Source organism: Symphodus melops, assembly GCF_947650265.1.
Source record: "Symphodus melops genome assembly, chromosome: 8".
Classification (NCBI taxonomy): domain Eukaryota; kingdom Metazoa; phylum Chordata; class Actinopteri; order Labriformes; family Labridae; genus Symphodus; species Symphodus melops.
Genome location: NC_136698.1, coordinates 3,618,799 through 3,635,390, shown reverse-complemented (window position 1 = coordinate 3,635,390; position 16,592 = coordinate 3,618,799). Strand labels below are relative to the sequence as shown.

Here is a 16,592-nt window from a genome sequence, read left to right as displayed (position 1 = left end):
CTAAACGACTGGTTTTATTGATAAGATCATTTAAACTTCTGGTTCTACGGTGCAAACTTTTGAAAACAGCAACGTCTTCATCATCGTGTCGATTGGCAATATGTCGACTTTTCACATGTGCATGACTATTTGAGTTGAGCATGGTGGACAACTACGACTGAGTTCTGTTAATTGATGCTCAATCAAGTAGCCATCAAACACCATGGATAATAATTTCAGAGTGAGAACAATGCAAAGCTTTTAAATTTACTTTACATTGACTTTCGTTGCTCTGCTTTTTTTCCTTTTTGTATTATTACATTTAAAACACATCAACGTGTTTCCATGATGACTCTTTGCTGCAGACTGAACAGCTGTAAAGTAGACGAAACAAGTTCATGATGACACCATGTGGACATATTATGAAGTGCAGGTCACCTCAACTTCCCAAACCATGTTTGTCATGCTGAAATGTTGTCACCTTAACTTTCAGTCAACCTAACGAGCTGCAGCTGAGGCGAGTGCCTCCTGTCAGTCAGTTCAGCAACAGACAAGTTATTAAAAAAAAAAAATCACCCCTGAAAAGTGTGTGCAGATTGAGCCATGTGCTAATCAGAAATAATTTTTTTTAATGAACCAGGCTGTAAACATGCTCAATTTCTGCTGTAAAAGTTGCATGTGACTTCCTGTGCCTCTGCAGCCTCCCTCAAGCACACTGTACCATGAACAAACTGCATGACTTCAATGACTTTATTCTTCAGCGGCAGAGGTTGCCGCTTGGTAATTTCATAACCTAAAGAGAAATGGGCTTTTATTCTTCACATTTAGAGAACAAAGTCAACAAAGTATGAGCTACTGCGTCTTCATAAGTGACTTTCTTTTCCTTTGTATGGCACTGTATTGTGTTACAGTGCACGTCAGTCACTTTGTTACTTGGCAGCTCGAGGACTCTTTCTTTTTTCAATGAGTAAATGAGTTTGTATTCAGCCGGCTCTCCCTTGAGTCCTACTTGTTCTCCTCCTGAACTCTTTCACATTCTCTCACAGTCGTCAGGGCACATTGTTCACTTCGACCCCAACAGGCCCATGAAGCTGTCGCCACAAATCACAGCAGCACTGCTGCTCTGTTCTGGGCCTATTGACTCGGTCCAGTGCCCAACACACACACACACACACATACTGCAGTAAACCTACAAGGGGGCCAGAGGTATAACTCATTTTTAGTTTTGAAGAAAAGTTTGGATGAGACCTGTCTTCAAGCAAATAGAGATCGATGAAGACAAACACACAACAACTCTAGGATAGAAAGTAGATGGATAGATGTAGATCAGATAGAGACGAGATACAGTACCTGAAAAGAAGTTGGATTGTTAAATAAAATGTACATCGTGAAGAACAACAAGAAGAAAACAGGACAACACACACGTTCGAGCTGCTGCTGTTTGTTTAATTCCTTTCATCTCCAACATATGCTTTAACATTTGATTATACGTCAGGCACACTCCATGGGGTGAAACTATTGAAATTGTTTTGTCAAAGAAGCATTACTATAACTGTCCACATCTTTACTTTCATTATATTAACAAAGGAAAGTATTTCTCTCTCTCTCTTTCAATTCAAATCTTTTCAAAGGGCTTCATTGTCATGGGAAACCCCTAAAGCTAAAAGCTAAAATGAAAATTAAACACACAATGAAGAACATTAAAATAACAAAAAAAGAAATAAAGCTGGGCAGGATTACCGTTTTATAAAGTCTGTACACATGAACAGAGTTTGTGTTTAACTAAGAAACACAAAAATATAGAAATAAATAAAGATAATCTCTGCAGAGTGCAGAGATGTATTATAATGCAGATGATGGTGCAGTGATACACATACGGTCTCTCTCTCCCTCTCCGGGGAAATGAGCAAGGCACTGTACACCTTCTCCGGCTCACCTGACTAAATGGCAGCCTCGATGTTCGCTTGCTTTCTGTATAACTTCTTTTTTGTTGCCCTTCATCGCGTTAAATATCAGGGTCAACAATGTTGCTCAAAAGACTGCCGTGACCCGGATTCGAACCGGGGTTGCTGCGGCCACAACGCAGAGTACTAACCACTATACGATCACGGCGAGCTGTCCGCGGACTCGTGTGGTCAGGAACTCCACAGGATCAGCTGTGCGCGTTCACGGCACTGTAGCAGAGTGACGGTGAAGAGACACACTGTGGTCAAGTGGTTTGAGATTATTTTCTTAATCTGCCCAAGAGAAACAAGAGAAATGATTCCACATTATTTAAATTAAAAAGCTGTTGAATATATACATTTAATAGCTCCTTTACATTGGTGATCAGGTAGAATGAAAACGTGATCTACTGTTGCTCTTGTACATGTTGTACTTCATATGTTGACCTGGACTTGGTTGGGGTGGGATTGGTTTGAAGGAGAGCTGTGTGTATTTGTGTATCTTTTTCGGTTAAGTTTGCTTGTGTATTACTTTGTATTTGTTTTTGGACCCCCTTGAATACGAGATGATGCATCTCCAGGGGCTATCCTTCAAAAAATGTAAAATATTTGACCCTTGTCGCTGGGTTCAACAGGAACCTATTCTATCCATAACTGGTTAAATGAACCCAGTGATTAGGGGTGTTTTTAACCAAGCAGCGTTTATTAGTCCCATAGTACGCTTATATTTTATACATTGGTACAATATAAAGAAAGTTAATGGAGCAATCACACGTTTAAGTCTTATATTTCTTAATTTATAATTCAAACTGGAAAATGGTTTTAAATCTTACATTTCTTAATTTATAATTCAAACTGGAAAATGGTTTTATGAAATACTTTTTCAGATACATTTGCATGATTTTTAAAATATGTCTGTTATGCAAATTATACACGCCCTGCTATGGTTTAAAGTTAAAGTTTATTCTTTCATTTTGATCAGCAGTAACAATGATGCTGACTGCAAAGTATACATGTTTAGCACAGAAATGCTTGAATGAACAATCAGTGTAATCAGATGATTTACAATGATTACAGCTGCTATTACTGGCTATGTTTTCTCAAGGTTATAATTTATTTCATCAAGTTACAACATGCAGAAATATGTCGCTGAATTACAGATCAAAGAACAAGCCTCCTGGTCCAGCCAATCAGAGCCGGAGTCTCTGGATACCCAGGCGGTGTCTGTGTGGGCCGGGGCAGGAGCTGGCTGCAGGGGAAGCTCTGATAGGTGCGGGCAGATACACCACGGTCCCCAGGGAGCCCCGTGGCTTGGAGGGGACGGGGTCTGAGCTTGGTGTGACTGAGTGCATGTGCTCGTGGGGGTGCAGGTGTGTGTGGTTGCAGTGTTGATGACTTGTGTGTCCACTGTCTGCTTTATCATGGGCCTGATCCTTTACAGCTGCAGTCTGAGGGATGAAAAAAAAAGGAAATTACAGCATGGTGCATTTGGTCATCTTCTTCTGACTTTAGGAAAATGAAAAGACAAACATAATGAAACAAAGGTTCACCAAGCAAACCTTTAAACTATAAAGCATGCCAGGTATGAATATGAGTGTGTCGTCATTGTGACTGCATGACTGGGGAGCATGATGTTTTCAAGGAGCATGTGAAGGCAGCATAAATCTGTGTTTTGTGTATCAAAGACACAACCTATCAAATGCCCGTTCGAGACATCTGTGCAGTCCAAGTCATTACCTGAGGTTCGAAGATCTCACACTTCACTTCCACTGGGTTTGGGCTCGGAAGCTTCTGCATCTTTCCAGAAGAGAATGTAACATAAACCTCCTCGCGATAGATGTGAGAGCCCACACAGAAGCCTCTGTGCTGCAGAGGCAAAAAAAACAACAACACAGGCTTAACCTCGAGCTACAGTTTGTGCTGTTTGTAGGCAGAGGTCACTCAGCATTGTTGTTGTTTGGTTGGAACTCAGGCGGTCTCTTTGAGTGACAGCCGTCACGAAAACAGTCAAAAACATGTTTTTAAACCAACACAGGTTTGGGCTGTTTTTCTCCCAGTATATTTTACATTAAATTGTTAAATGCGTCATTACGTTTTTAAAAGTGAATATTAAACCGGATTTAGTTGCAATTTCACTTTTGAATCAGCCATTTGATGATCATTTGAATGTATTCAGCTTTAAATGACAAACAAAAAGAAAAACTGTGTTTAACTCACAGCGAACGGACAGTCCATGGGTGTGCAGCCACTCAGTTCACTCGGATCGGTTTTCTTTGAACACGCCGTCTCCACAATGGTGTACTCCACAAAGTATGATGGACCAGAAACCCACTGACAGAGCACACAAAAGACACGATGTAACAAAATAAGCAACACACCTGTAAACTATATGACCCAAACTCAGAGGAGGCTTCTAATATCTCTCAGCTCTGTTTAAGAATACTATCAACCTGATCACAGAGGTACACACAGAACATCAACACAAGGGATGCTACAGTTAAGACCTGAGAAGCGCTGACCCAAAGGTGAGGCCTCATAAAGATCCCGGGCTTAAAGGATAAAAGAATCTAGATCTTCACCTCCCTCTCCTGAAAAGCTAAACGTTAGCCACATTTTGTGATGTCTGTTTCTTTGCTTATGGATATTTCTACTGCATGTTAAGGATCAGTTAAGGGTAAGCAGGACCCCAATACACCCTACAGGGTTTTGATATTAATGACTTGATTATCATTTATTTGCTTCACCTGCGAGGAGGCTCTGGTTATGTTCTCCAGAGTGAAGTAGTTGGCCAGGCTGCTTTCTCCATTGAACCTCTGCAGGGAGAGATTGGCCGTCTCCGTCACCACAGGCTCGTTTAAGTTTTCAGCTGTGGGGCAGTCTGGACACACTTCGATTACAGCAGTGGCAGGAACTAAACACAAGAATGGACGAGGGTCATAGGATGTGGGGAAGAGATTAGAAATGGAGCCTAATCAGGACACTTTGTGATTTCATGTGCTCTTTACCTTTGAATGCTCAGTCACATTTCCAAATCAAAACAGACTATCGCTGTCTAAATGTGTTTTTTGTGATATCAAATGAAGTCCGAAAGACTCCATTCATCTACCTTCACGAAGTGCACAGGAGTAACTTTGGAGCTTGACTATAGTGTCGATGGAGGCCGACACGGCACACTCTCCATACACCTAAAGGACACAAACACAATAACGCAAACAAAGGAGTAGGGGTTTAACAAAGTATAGAAAATAATCAATTATTAAAACATTTTAAATTGATGAATACAAACTAACACCTTGCATTCAGGCTTCTGTCAAGACTTCTGTTACCTGAATTATTTGATCAAAATAATATTTGTTACCTCATTAAAGTTAAATATTTTTTTTCCTGTAATCATAGACTAATTTTGTGTCCATGGAAAGGAGCTCTCTCGAAGTCTTCATGAATTCAACTTAGAGATACAAAAAGTCTAAGTTTGCAACTTAGTCCAATGAGATCTGGATCTTGAAGCCTTCAGCCTTATAAGTCTGATGTTGAATGAGATGATGATGTGGCTACGAGAGATAATACCCCATCATGTGGTACTTACTGGAATTTCACCAATATTTCTAGCCTCACATTGTTTCCATGGTTTCCTGCTGGTGATGTGGCATCTGGTCTCCATCACATCAATGGTCAGTTTGTAGAGAGACCCGCCATTATCCTGGAGACACACAAATGCCAACAGGGTTTTCACACATACACAAAACATCTGAAAAATATAACAACATGTTCAGGTTGAGATGCATCTGTTGTTAATATGATGAAGTATGAAGGCACAGGCTGTCATCATCTTGTCAGACTTTGTTTGTCCATTTCCGAGTTTCTATTTACATCAGGTCCTGCATCCTGAGACCCCCCCCCCCCCCCCCCCCCCCAACAGGGATAGTTTCCCACTGTTAGCGGAATATGTATATGAATATAATATATTACTGCAGGAAGATCTCAGGGGCCGCTTGCAAGAAATTTTCAGGAGTGCATATTAGAAAATGGATTACGTTTTTTTTCTCACTTTTACTCCCACCAAGACTCTGCAAGCGCTGCTTCCAGTCCATCAAAACGGCCTCTTTCACAGCGCAGGACAGTACTGTATATGACCATTAAAGTTGTTTTGCATGCATGCATGCATGCATCTGTGTATGTGCACAAGTGTTTTCCCTCACCTTTTCAGGAGTGTGAGAGAGGTCGTACAGTCTGTTGAGGCTCAGGACGTAACCTTCTGTCCGGTCCTGGTTGATCTGGTCCAGGGCCTCTTCAGCCACTCTCACCACCTCAGGATTCAAACATCCTGGAGTGTCTGGCTGGGCTCTTCCCTGCTGCTGCAGCAAAGCCAGACACAGGACCAGCAGGTGCACACTCATTCTCTCAACACATAAACACACACTCTCACATACAATGGGCTAAATAAACCCCTTAATTTTAATCAATAAAAATTACCAAAGCTTATCCTGCAAAAAATCCAACATTAAGAACAACACCGACCCTGGCCTGTTAATCTTCCTTTGTGGAGCTGTAATCCAAATTTCTCCAGACAGGGTTTTGAAAAGACACATGATAGGCTGGACTTTCTCCTCTTTCCTAAAAGACGAGTAAACAGACACTATCTTCTGCTCTCCAGGCCAATGGCTGGCTCGAACTGACTGAGGGGTCATAGTTCACTAGGGTACAGGGAACATGATATCAATTGAGATATACATATATTTGATCAACTTTCAGCAACACTCCATCTAATGCTCTTCTTATTGTGTTGTCACTTATTTTGTCACTCCTTATATCTTGGGCTATGCTATGTGAATGCTGAATTCTGATTGGCTGCACCTATTTAGAAAATGGAAGGATATATAGAATATGTGTGAACAGCAAAACAAGGCATGGTGAGTGTGCACATTTTGTTATTAACCAAAGTCTAGACCAATAGACCTTTCACTATAGTCTGTATAAAACAAGGACATAGTGTCAGTGATGTCATTCATTGGTTTCTGCAACAGAGTTTTGAAGTGTTATAATGGCGGTTGCCATATTGGACATGCCATCTTAACCTAACTTCTGATCACCCTGGCAATAGGCAAAATGATGTTGCTTGAATTGGACCATTAGCCACCTAAATCAGAATATTCGGAGACAAGCTTTCACCAAAGATTATTGCACATCTTATGTCTAAGCCAAAATGCTCTGTGGGCCAAACCAACTGGTTTAAAGGTCCTTACTACAGACGGGAGTAAAAATTAACGTTGATTAATGTGTTGCTGGAGTGGTTTAAAATGAAGTTGGTTGCGTATTCTTTTTAGGTAAATGTCCTCTTCTTGTAGCTGCATCACCCTGTTCCTATTTAATACAATCTATACACTGAAATGTCTAATTGTATCATTGTGTTGAAATTGTTTTTCTTTACTTATGCAACTAGTTAGAGTTAGAGCTTGTCAAATATGTGTGGGTTGATATTTGTGTCCATAAGACAGCAGATAAGAGTTGTTTGCTGAGTCTCTTGAGCTCATACAACCATTAAATGTTCACAAAGTGCAGTTTTGTAGTTATTGTGTCTGGTCTGACAGCCTCTGAGGTTCTGAACGGAAGCAATATGCATTATCAGTGACAAAATCGTTAACATACCACAGAGCTTTCATAAAATGTACAAAGCCTTGTGTAAAAATAATTTATCCCCAGGTGACACCAGTCAAAAATGTAATCTGCACTAAAGTCTTTTACTTTATGAATTCTGACACAGACCCAGATCAATACATTTATTTTCTGGTCTTCTGGTTCAGCAACAAGTGTATTACAGTCTAAATGTTGTTTTTTTTAGTTCTAATTAAGTTAGCATCTATCACTGCTTTTGTTCATGGGCGCTGATAAGGACGTTTATTTCCTTATAGCTTACTGTATCTTGGACCGCCAAGAATGCAACCATTTGTTGTAGTTCTTGATATGTTTAAATACTATTAAAGAAGTAATGAAAAGACTTCGACTGTTTTTTTAAAGATGGATAAGGGATTCAGCCGTGTGTTTCCAGTTCATTTTAATTGAATATTCAGTGATATTTTTGTGCATCATGCAGCAAGCCAGCAACAAACATACAGCATCATGTTGTGTCTGCTTCTAAAACCACCTCGTGTTATGTGACCAGAACAACATACTAGAGAACATAGGAAGAGTGCCACTTTGGCGCCACCTACTGGTTGGATGCATATATTACTCCTATTACTCTGTAATGTCTGGCATGTCAAAAAAAAAAAAAAAAAAAAGACAAAGTGGGAAGCAAGTTCATTGTGCTGATTTTAGATGAGTGCATTGAATCACCAAAAGATGAATCATGTTGGTCTTGACCAATAAAAGAAAACACTGGATGAGTATTTGTGGTGCCGTTTATTAATTTATAGAGCCAAGCATCGATGACATACAAACATGGACAACTGTTAGCTAACTTGATTGTACAGTGTGTAAGTATGGAGAAATGTGAAAGACGCAAACATATTAGGGTCAGCTGCAAAAAGAAAACAACTGGTTGCAGACTCTACCAGTGGTAAATAATGATGGAAAAGTAGATGATGTTAAGTTTGTTTTAAAGATCATAGGATGTGAATGGGCAGTGTGTGTGTGTGTGTGTGGGGGGGGGGGGGGGGGGGGGTGCACACGTTTTGTGCTTATAGAAAACCATCATCATGCCAAAATGTGACTCAGAGAAGAAGTCAAGAGGTTAAAGATGTTTTCCCTTTGACTACTTTTCAGTCTGTGAGTGTTTTTTTTTTTTTTTAAAGATCTGCTGAGTTCTTAAGTGAATCCCGTGATCACTTCATGCAGCTGCTTTGAACAGGGGGTCCTCAGCGAAGACTTTCTCCACCAGAGATTCTCCTACAGCAGGGGGCGTGCACTGGGCGGAGACTGCGGTGGGGAAGGCCTCAATAGAGGGCTCCATCCCTCCTGGGATCTGGGGGTCAGGCTTTAGGGGCAGAGTGACTCCAACCTCAGGACCAGCAGCGGGGACATCGGGGAAAGAAGGCAGGGTCATGGGCTGGTCAATGGAGGGCAACACTCTAACCATACCCTCTGGGTGGTCGTGGCCAGCTTGTTCATGAGTGTGATCGTGGTGATGATGGTGGTGTTCGTGCTCGTGCAGGTGGGAATGCTTGTGGTCATGGTCTAGAGCGATCTCGTGGTCGTGCTCATGGGTGTGAGTGCCGTCAGTATGCTTGTAGTTGTGGTGCTGGTTGGGGAAATCAGTGGTGTGGTCGTGTGCCTTGTCATGGTGAGCGTGCACATGGTCATGGCCTTGGCCATGTCCGTGGTCATGGCCATGTCCGTGGTCATGGCCATGTCCGTGGCCGTGGCTGTGGCCGTGGCCATGTCCGTGATCGTGGGGGTGGGAGTGTCCGTGGCTGCTGCCCCCATGTGTGTGGTCGTGGTCGTGTGTTGCTGCTGCGTCACCGTGAGTGTGGTCAGTCACATCGGCCATTGTGTGCAGTTTCTTCTCTCTATCAGCGGTCTGCAGGACACAAGCAATTTCAACATTGGGTATTTAAACTCTGTTTTCTTTACGAAGCAGCAGAATTAAAACGAATAAATGTCGACAATCGAAACTCTTCAAGATACGCAGCACAGTGAAGGGTTAACTAAAGATGAGGAATGACATATTTTTCTGTTTTTATTCACATTTGCAAATAAAGACGTGAAGGATGAAGGGCTGTGTTTCATCAACCGTACTAACTTACATGTGAATCATCCTTTTAAAGACAAATAATAATAATAATAATAATAATAATAATAATAATAATAATAATAATAATAATAAATTTTATTTGAGGGTGCCTTTCAGAAAACCCAAGGTCACCTTACATACAAGGAGACACTGAAAAAATTACAAACAACAATACAACAAATAAAGAGCATTTATTTATGCTCTTTATTTCAACACATACAACTTCTAAGATGATTTCTTAAACGACTAATAATGAAATGTTTTCACTGCCACAGTTTAAAGTGTGTAAAATTGAAGCGCAAAGAAGTCTACTAGCAACCTGTAGCAACCTAGCCCTGATAGTTAATGCTAATTAAGTCCAATCAATGTATAAGATCATGGGGTGGCATGAGGGATGACCAGTTCATGCCTCACTGGATCCTCCATGACTACTGCTGAAAAATCCAGGAAAAGCCATCCCATAATGATCTTATGGTGTTTTTAATGCATGAAAGCTGGAGGCTTAAAAGTTCCTAAAGTTTGAAAGGGTTCAAGTCATCTTTTTTTCTTCCGTGAGTCTCATGTCTTCAGCTCTAGATTTCATTATTACTCATCAAGCTAATCCTTGTGATTTATCAAGACAGAATAGTTAACGTGCATTTCTTATTGATGACAGAAAACAGTCAGTTTACGTTTTATCTGAAAACAGTGAGTCTTACCTCAGGCTCATAGATCTCACACTCCACAGAGGTTTCAGCGTCACCAGTGGGAGAGTAGAAGAGGGAAGCCTTACAGAAGCCCTTGTGCTGGGGAGAGAAGAAGAAAGGAATTAGGGTTTTATTTACGTAGAATTTGTTTGATAAACTACAGTTCAATAGTTGAGAGTAGTCCTATACTGTGTGTGAAAACACACTTTCTGATATGACCAAAAAACACAATAAGAGAAATGCATGAAGAAAGCTACCACTTTACATGAAAAAAACCCAAGATAAAATTGTTTTCAAAATTCCTTTAAGTTGCTGCCTTTCCCTAAAAGTGCAAGAAAAACAAGCACATCTCACCTGAGGTTAATAAACCTACTCAATGCGTATTTAAAGGACCGGAAAAAAAACGTATCATTTAAACTCAAGAAACCATTATTAATAAGCAGTTCCAGCATACTGTGATAAAATAAGTTTCTCATGACTCACAGAAAACTCGCAGGTCATGAGGGGGCAGTTATCAGCAGGTGCGCTCTTGGTGCAGGTGGTCTCCTGGATGGCGTACTCCACGTTGTAGTACATGGCCATGGCCATCTGGATGCACACACAGACACAGAAAGACACTTTAACAAAGGAGCAGGCACAGTTATATCTTTGTGTAGGAGTTGCATACGTATCATGGTTTCAGACTGATGGAGGAGCAGAAGAGGTTGCACAGAAGATATGGGTTAAAATCATTATGCCAGGATGTATTGCATATCCAGTATTTGCCTTCGATGATTTTGATAAGCGACTCACATAATAAAAATTTTAATCCCAAGTTGAAAAAATTCTATTAATGTCTTTATATTGCTTCTGGTTCATTGATGAAGAAGCCTGAAGAGCATCCATCCTCCATCGGCTTGACTGTCTGTGGGAATTATTCAGTAGAATTCGGAGCCTTGCCTGTTCTGAATATATTATATGCATGATGTAATACATAGTATGAAATCTTACTCCGGAGGTAGCGCGGCTGATTTTCAGCAGAGCGAAGCGCTTGTCCAGCCCGCTCTCCTTATTGAACTTCTCCAGGGACAGAGTGACAGCCTTCTGAACCTCAGCGCCGTCCATGGAAATAAGAGTCGGACAGTCAGGACAGACCTCGACGACACGAGCTGAAGGAACTAAACAGAGGGATTTTTTTATGTGCACAGATTGTTATGACCCAGTTGAAAGTAATATGATGTGGTTATAATTTTTTACCTGGTCTGATAGTACAGTCGTATTTGTAGAGACGCACCACTCTGTGTGGCCTGTTGGTGTAAATAGCAACTTTGCACTGACCATAAACCTGAAGAAGAAAAACAGCACAATAACAAATACATACACATAAGTTAGTCAAGTAAATTCCTTGACAAGAACTGAAAATACTTAAAAGGACTAAAAGAATAAAACCTGTGTTTCCTGTAGCCACAATTTTTTTATGTGAGTGAAAGAGTGAGTGAGTGTGTTTGTCTTACTGGTACGTTGTGTGTGGGACGAGCCTCGCAGGTCTTCCAGTCCTTCCTGCTGAGGACGCTGCAGTTGGTCTCTACGACATCCATGGTCAGGTAGAAAACCACGCCAGTCTCTGCCTGTGACACACACACACACACACACTCAGGGTAAACTCTCAACATGAAAATATCTCACTTGAAATTACCTTCAACAATATCTTGATGGAAATGATTTGTAAGTTCGATTGCAAGATTCAAGCCCAGAAATGAGTTCTGATGATCAAGTTTGGACACTTTTATGACTCAGTTAAACATATATATATATATATACAATCCATTCTTCCAGAGGTGACCTTTACCACTATTAATAACAACATCCATGATTATATAATTGGGCTTTCCAGTAGTTGAAAAAACGAAGGGGTTTGCCGCCAAGGTAAGGGCGTGGCCAAAGGGGTGGCATGAGGCCTTTGAAATCTGATTGGTCACCAAAAATGGCAAGCAAGAAATGTAAACATGGGTTTCTCAAATGGTTTACACTAATGAACCGTCACCAGCGCAAATCTGATAAATCCCAGCCCGAGTTTTGGATCATTTTCAACCAATCAAACTTATTTGATACAATAAAATCGTGCTGTGTGGGACCTCAGTATAAAACAACATACCATAGAAAATAAACTTTTGTTTTACAGGAAGAGAAGTACATGTCTATAATATGATTTACTGTTTGTCTTGACAGCTGGCTCTATATGACATTAAACTCACATGTGTCTTCATGTGGACGTTGGACAGGCGGTGCAGGCTAAGGATGTAGCCCTCCTGACGGTCCTGGTTGATCTTGGTGAGAGCCAGCTGGGCTGCAAACTTGGCCTGTGCGTCTTCACATGAGCCCTGCTCCACAGCGCCTTGCTCCACCGGTGCACTGTGGACGTGCACGCATCCCAACGCCAACAACAGCGACAACAGTGCACAGTGCTTCATGGTGACGACTCTCTCAAACACTCTGAGATGACCAGAGAGGGATGGGGGCGAACTTTTATATCTCGCCACCGTAAGCACACCCACTCTATTTTTTCCTCTCTCTCTCTCTGTAACACACACACTCACACAATCACTGCCCTTCCTGTAATCTCAGGCAAATATAACCATTGACCCCCACCCCCTCTGAAACCCCATTGTCCTCTGTTTTACTGGTGCATCGGTTCATCTATCAGCCAATCAATCGGCTACAGTTCAGCCTTGCATAATGGAGCTTATCAGTGAGGAGATGATCAGCCCTGCAGCCATACTCTCTTCTTTAGGATCAATGCTCTGTTTAATCTACTCTGAAGGCAGCTTGAAGTACAGAAACGTTGTCTTTACTTACTGTGATAACACAGAAGTGATCATTTCAAACTTCAAGAAAGTTGTAAAGTCATCAAATGGAGGTAAGTATTCAACAACACATTTACCAGACCATCATATCATCCGGTTCTTTGAGTTTCTCAACTTTAGCTTAATGCAGTCGTTTCTGAGGTCAAAAGAAGAACTCATATATGACTAAAGTATCAAAGATTAAACCTTTATGGTGTAGAGTGCATTTCAGGCTTTAGCACAATCATGAACTTTGACCCAAAACCTTTTTTTTTGTCCTCACAGATCTGCAGCTGCACTGTGAGATCTGCACTCTGCGGGGATACTGAACCATCTGACCTTTGTCTGAACAAAATAAACAACCCATGGAATCACCAGGCTACAAATCAATATTTCTCGTGCACTGAGAGTCTCTATCTGGTACATTTACGTAAGACAGAAACACGCACACGCTATTAAAATTAGGTTTTAACAACTGTAGGCAAAGTACAGAGAGAGACTTATAGAGACCATGATTGTGGTTTTATTTGGGTCATATTTTGTGAATGTTTATGCTTTTTCAAAATAAAAGAACATGTAAAAATGTAATAACATGCTTGTTTATGGTAACAATAAATGAGTAAATTTTTTAAACTTAAACGTTGAGGTTTAGAAACCATAATGAGTAAAGCTAAGCTCTAAGTGTAGACATTAGTGTCATAAAAGACTCTTAAGGACAATGTGCTGTTGCTGGAAGAGTTATTTATGAAGCTACAAGCAGAGACAGAACTCATGAGTAGTGTAAAAAAAAAATCAACTGTAAATGTGAAGCGTTGACAAAGGGTAAAGGGATCAGATGTCTTTGGTTCTAACTGGGGGGGCATTGACACAGAGCATCAGAGGATTTCAGAGAACTGTTTTCATAAGATGGCTACATGCAGGCACAGCTTGTTTACACACACACACGCACACACACACATGCACACACACAGGCTCTGTGAAAATGGTTTCAATGTAAATGTTATAGAGGGCGCCCCCTCCCTCCCGCTGGTTTAAGTGTATAGTTGTGATCATACAGACAGATTGTTATCCTTCAGTCACTTTATCCAGATCTCAACTTTATTAGAAGAAACTTCATACAACAATGTACACTGAAAAGTGCAGTTTGGAGACTCCCATGTAGAGGTCTGATGCTACGTAATACTCCTATATCATGTACCAAATTATAACAACACACACGCTGAAACATGGAGCCATGTACAAAAACAAATAATTTCCTAAAATGTTTTCTGAATCTGTGAAAAACAAACAAAAAAAAGAATGGTACCGTGTAGACTCACACACAGAGTCCAACAACGTACCGTGGCTCCCTCTGCTCCTCGCTTACATTAAAGTGAGCTGGTTCTATGGGACGGACAGAGCTATATATATAAGTTTACATAGGCTATATATCAGGGTTTCTCAAACCACCTTCGAAGGGCCGCGAGCGCCACCTGCAGGGCCGCGAGGGGATAATATGTTTGCATCTGTGGGCCGTAAGGGCCGTGATCGTTGGCCTGCAATATACTCTCCGACAACCAGAGGCAGTATCATCAGTTAGAAGTAGGCCTACATCACGAGGAGAAGAATATTTAGCTTAACGTCTATGGAGAAGTCTCAACTCTGCTAGGTGACTACCCTGAGGCCCCGTTTACACGGAGACGCTATGAAAGAAACGCATCGAAAAGACCGCACTCCTGATTCGAAGTACAGACCGTCTACACTGCAGGTCTTGCCCGAGTGAAAACGATGTTGTTCTCGCGCCCGGCCAGTAGTGGGCAGTGGAACTTTACAACGCGACACGCGCGACACTCAGCAGTATAACCACTTCCTCCACAACATCCTCCTCAGCGGCCAGTTCTCCCAAGTCTTACCCAAATGCTGCGTATGGTCGCCCTGTGCTTGGGTAAAGGTTGAACTATTTGCCGCAAGTATTCGTTGCTCTTTCGGCGGCGACACACAATGTATCATATCAAGGTTCTGTTTTAAAAGACGATACAATGCCAATAGCTGCTGAAGCACATAGCCGCCGCCATTGTTGTTTGTTCTCAACTACTGCGCATGTCCAAATGTTTCGTCTTACTTTCACAGCGTCTCCGTGTAAACGGGGCCTGAATCTGAATGGAAACGTAATGGAGAGGTTCTTAAAACGAAAAAATAATGACGGCAACGGGGGCAGCGCTACACAAAACGGAATGCTCTTTTTAATTTCACCAAATCTACCTAACTTCATTGAGCACCTAATTTTATTGCTTTTGTTGCTAAGTTTATATTGGGTTACTTATTTGACAAACATGCACTAAAACATGGTTTTATATGAGCAAAATTAATTAAATGATCTGAACTTGTGCAAGGTTTTATGCATAATTAGCCGACGTATAGGTTAGATATATTGATTAAAAACATACAAATTAAGAACAGTATTCATTATTACAACATAGTGACACAAATAGCTATTAAATAAAAATGACCGCAAAAGTTAAATCAGAACCATTCACTCGATTGGGCCCCAGACTACCTTGCCCTGAAAATGTTGGGCCCCAAGGTCAAAAAGGTTAAGAAACCCTGCTATATATGATATGTAGCAGCCTTGTGGTCTGCTGCATTTTTAGCATTAGCAAGCTATAAACAATGCATTCCAAACATGCTATCGATAGCATGTTAGTTCCCAGTCAGAAAATGAGATTTGCTCCTGAACCTGTAACATCTTCTCAAAAAGAAAACAAAAGAAGGAGTTCGCTTGAAACCCAAACAGCTTCAGATGAATCATCAGGAATAAGATTTATTACTATGACATTATATGAAAAGTACAGTCAGTCATCAGCCTTTTACTTAAACACTTCCTCATAAAACCACAAGATGGTGCCACAGCATTTTAAAACATCTGCACAACAACTGACAACATGGTTTTACAACACACAGAACTACAGTACGTATGTTCATGATGAGTCTGTGGTAAAATCACCGTAAGGAGAAAAGGCGAGGAGAATCATACTACAGATGCAACTGAATATTTGGAATAGGACTAAGTTTTAACTTTATATACGTGTCTATACAGAACACTCTACCAAGCAAAGCAGAGCAGAGACAGATCTCTGACTTCTTTTAGTTGATTTATTTTGATGGTCAGAGACTTGTCTGGAAGAATCAGAATGAAGAATGGACAAAAGGAGGAACACTCATGGCTTTCACAACTTCTTTAAAGTTGAGAAGACCTTCATACAGCATCACAATCAATGAATTAACTCAATGACAAGCTTTAGATTGATAAATCTTAAGAACTCATTGACAAATGACTTCAAACATTGCATTTTCAGCCAAAAGAAAACACACATTGATTATTTTTACATTAAAACCTTTTATTCAAATACATCTTGTTAGTCACCTGTTGCTCCACCAGGAAGTGTCAGAGCTG

At 40.9% G+C, this 16,592-nt stretch overlaps 2 protein-coding genes and 1 long non-coding RNA gene across 3 annotated transcripts; 1 reads left to right on the top strand and 2 right to left on the bottom strand.

Annotated features, from left to right (window-relative positions):
- Positions 1–2,604: 2,604 nt before the first annotated feature.
- On the bottom strand, positions 2,605–6,470 carry LOC306828601 (fetuin-B). Its single transcript, XM_079351123.1, has 7 exons — positions 6,122–6,470; positions 5,509–5,622; positions 5,029–5,107; positions 4,667–4,833; positions 4,140–4,253; positions 3,660–3,788; positions 2,605–3,370 (listed from the first exon to the last, which is right to left on the bottom strand). The coding sequence occupies exons 1-7, from the start codon at positions 6,317–6,319 to the stop codon at positions 3,113–3,115; spliced, it is 1,059 nt and encodes a 352-aa protein (XP_079207249.1). The 5' UTR covers positions 6,320–6,470; the 3' UTR covers positions 2,605–3,112.
- Positions 6,471–7,957: 1,487 nt separating this feature from the next.
- On the bottom strand, positions 7,958–12,810 carry LOC306828201 (fetuin-B-like). Its single transcript, XM_079350503.1, has 7 exons — positions 12,572–12,810; positions 11,831–11,944; positions 11,574–11,661; positions 11,328–11,494; positions 10,821–10,925; positions 10,350–10,436; positions 7,958–9,438 (listed from the first exon to the last, which is right to left on the bottom strand). The coding sequence occupies exons 1-7, from the start codon at positions 12,785–12,787 to the stop codon at positions 8,749–8,751; spliced, it is 1,467 nt and encodes a 488-aa protein (XP_079206629.1). The 5' UTR covers positions 12,788–12,810; the 3' UTR covers positions 7,958–8,748.
- Positions 12,811–13,084: 274 nt separating this feature from the next.
- Positions 13,085–13,750, top strand: LOC306828312. Its single transcript, XR_013779721.1, has 2 exons — positions 13,085–13,233; positions 13,445–13,750. It is a non-coding gene; the product is annotated as an uncharacterized lncRNA (long non-coding RNA).
- Positions 13,751–16,592: the final 2,842 nt, after the last annotated feature.

Excerpts from the sequence above, each read along its gene's own strand:
- LOC306828601 (XM_079351123.1), bottom strand. The coding sequence starts at position 6,319 with ATGAGTGTGCACCTGCTGGTCCTGTGTCTGGCTTTGCTGCAGCAGCAG. Across the intron at positions 5,108-5,508 it reads GAAATATTGGTGAAATTCCA|GTGTATGGAGAGTGTGCCGT; the intron begins GTAAGTACCACA and ends TGTGTCCTTTAG. Across the intron at positions 3,789-4,139 it reads CCATGGACTGTCCGTTCGCT|CACAGAGGCTTCTGTGTGGG; the intron begins GTGAGTTAAACA and ends TTGCCTCTGCAG.
- LOC306828201 (XM_079350503.1), bottom strand. The coding sequence starts at position 12,787 with ATGAAGCACTGTGCACTGTTGTCGCTGTTGTTGGCGTTGGGATGCGTG. Across the intron at positions 11,495-11,573 it reads CGACTGTACTATCAGACCAG|TTCCTTCAGCTCGTGTCGTC; the intron begins GTAAAAAATTAT and ends CCCTCTGTTTAG. Across the intron at positions 9,439-10,349 it reads GTGAGATCTATGAGCCTGAG|ACCGCTGATAGAGAGAAGAA; the intron begins GTAAGACTCACT and ends TGTGTCCTGCAG.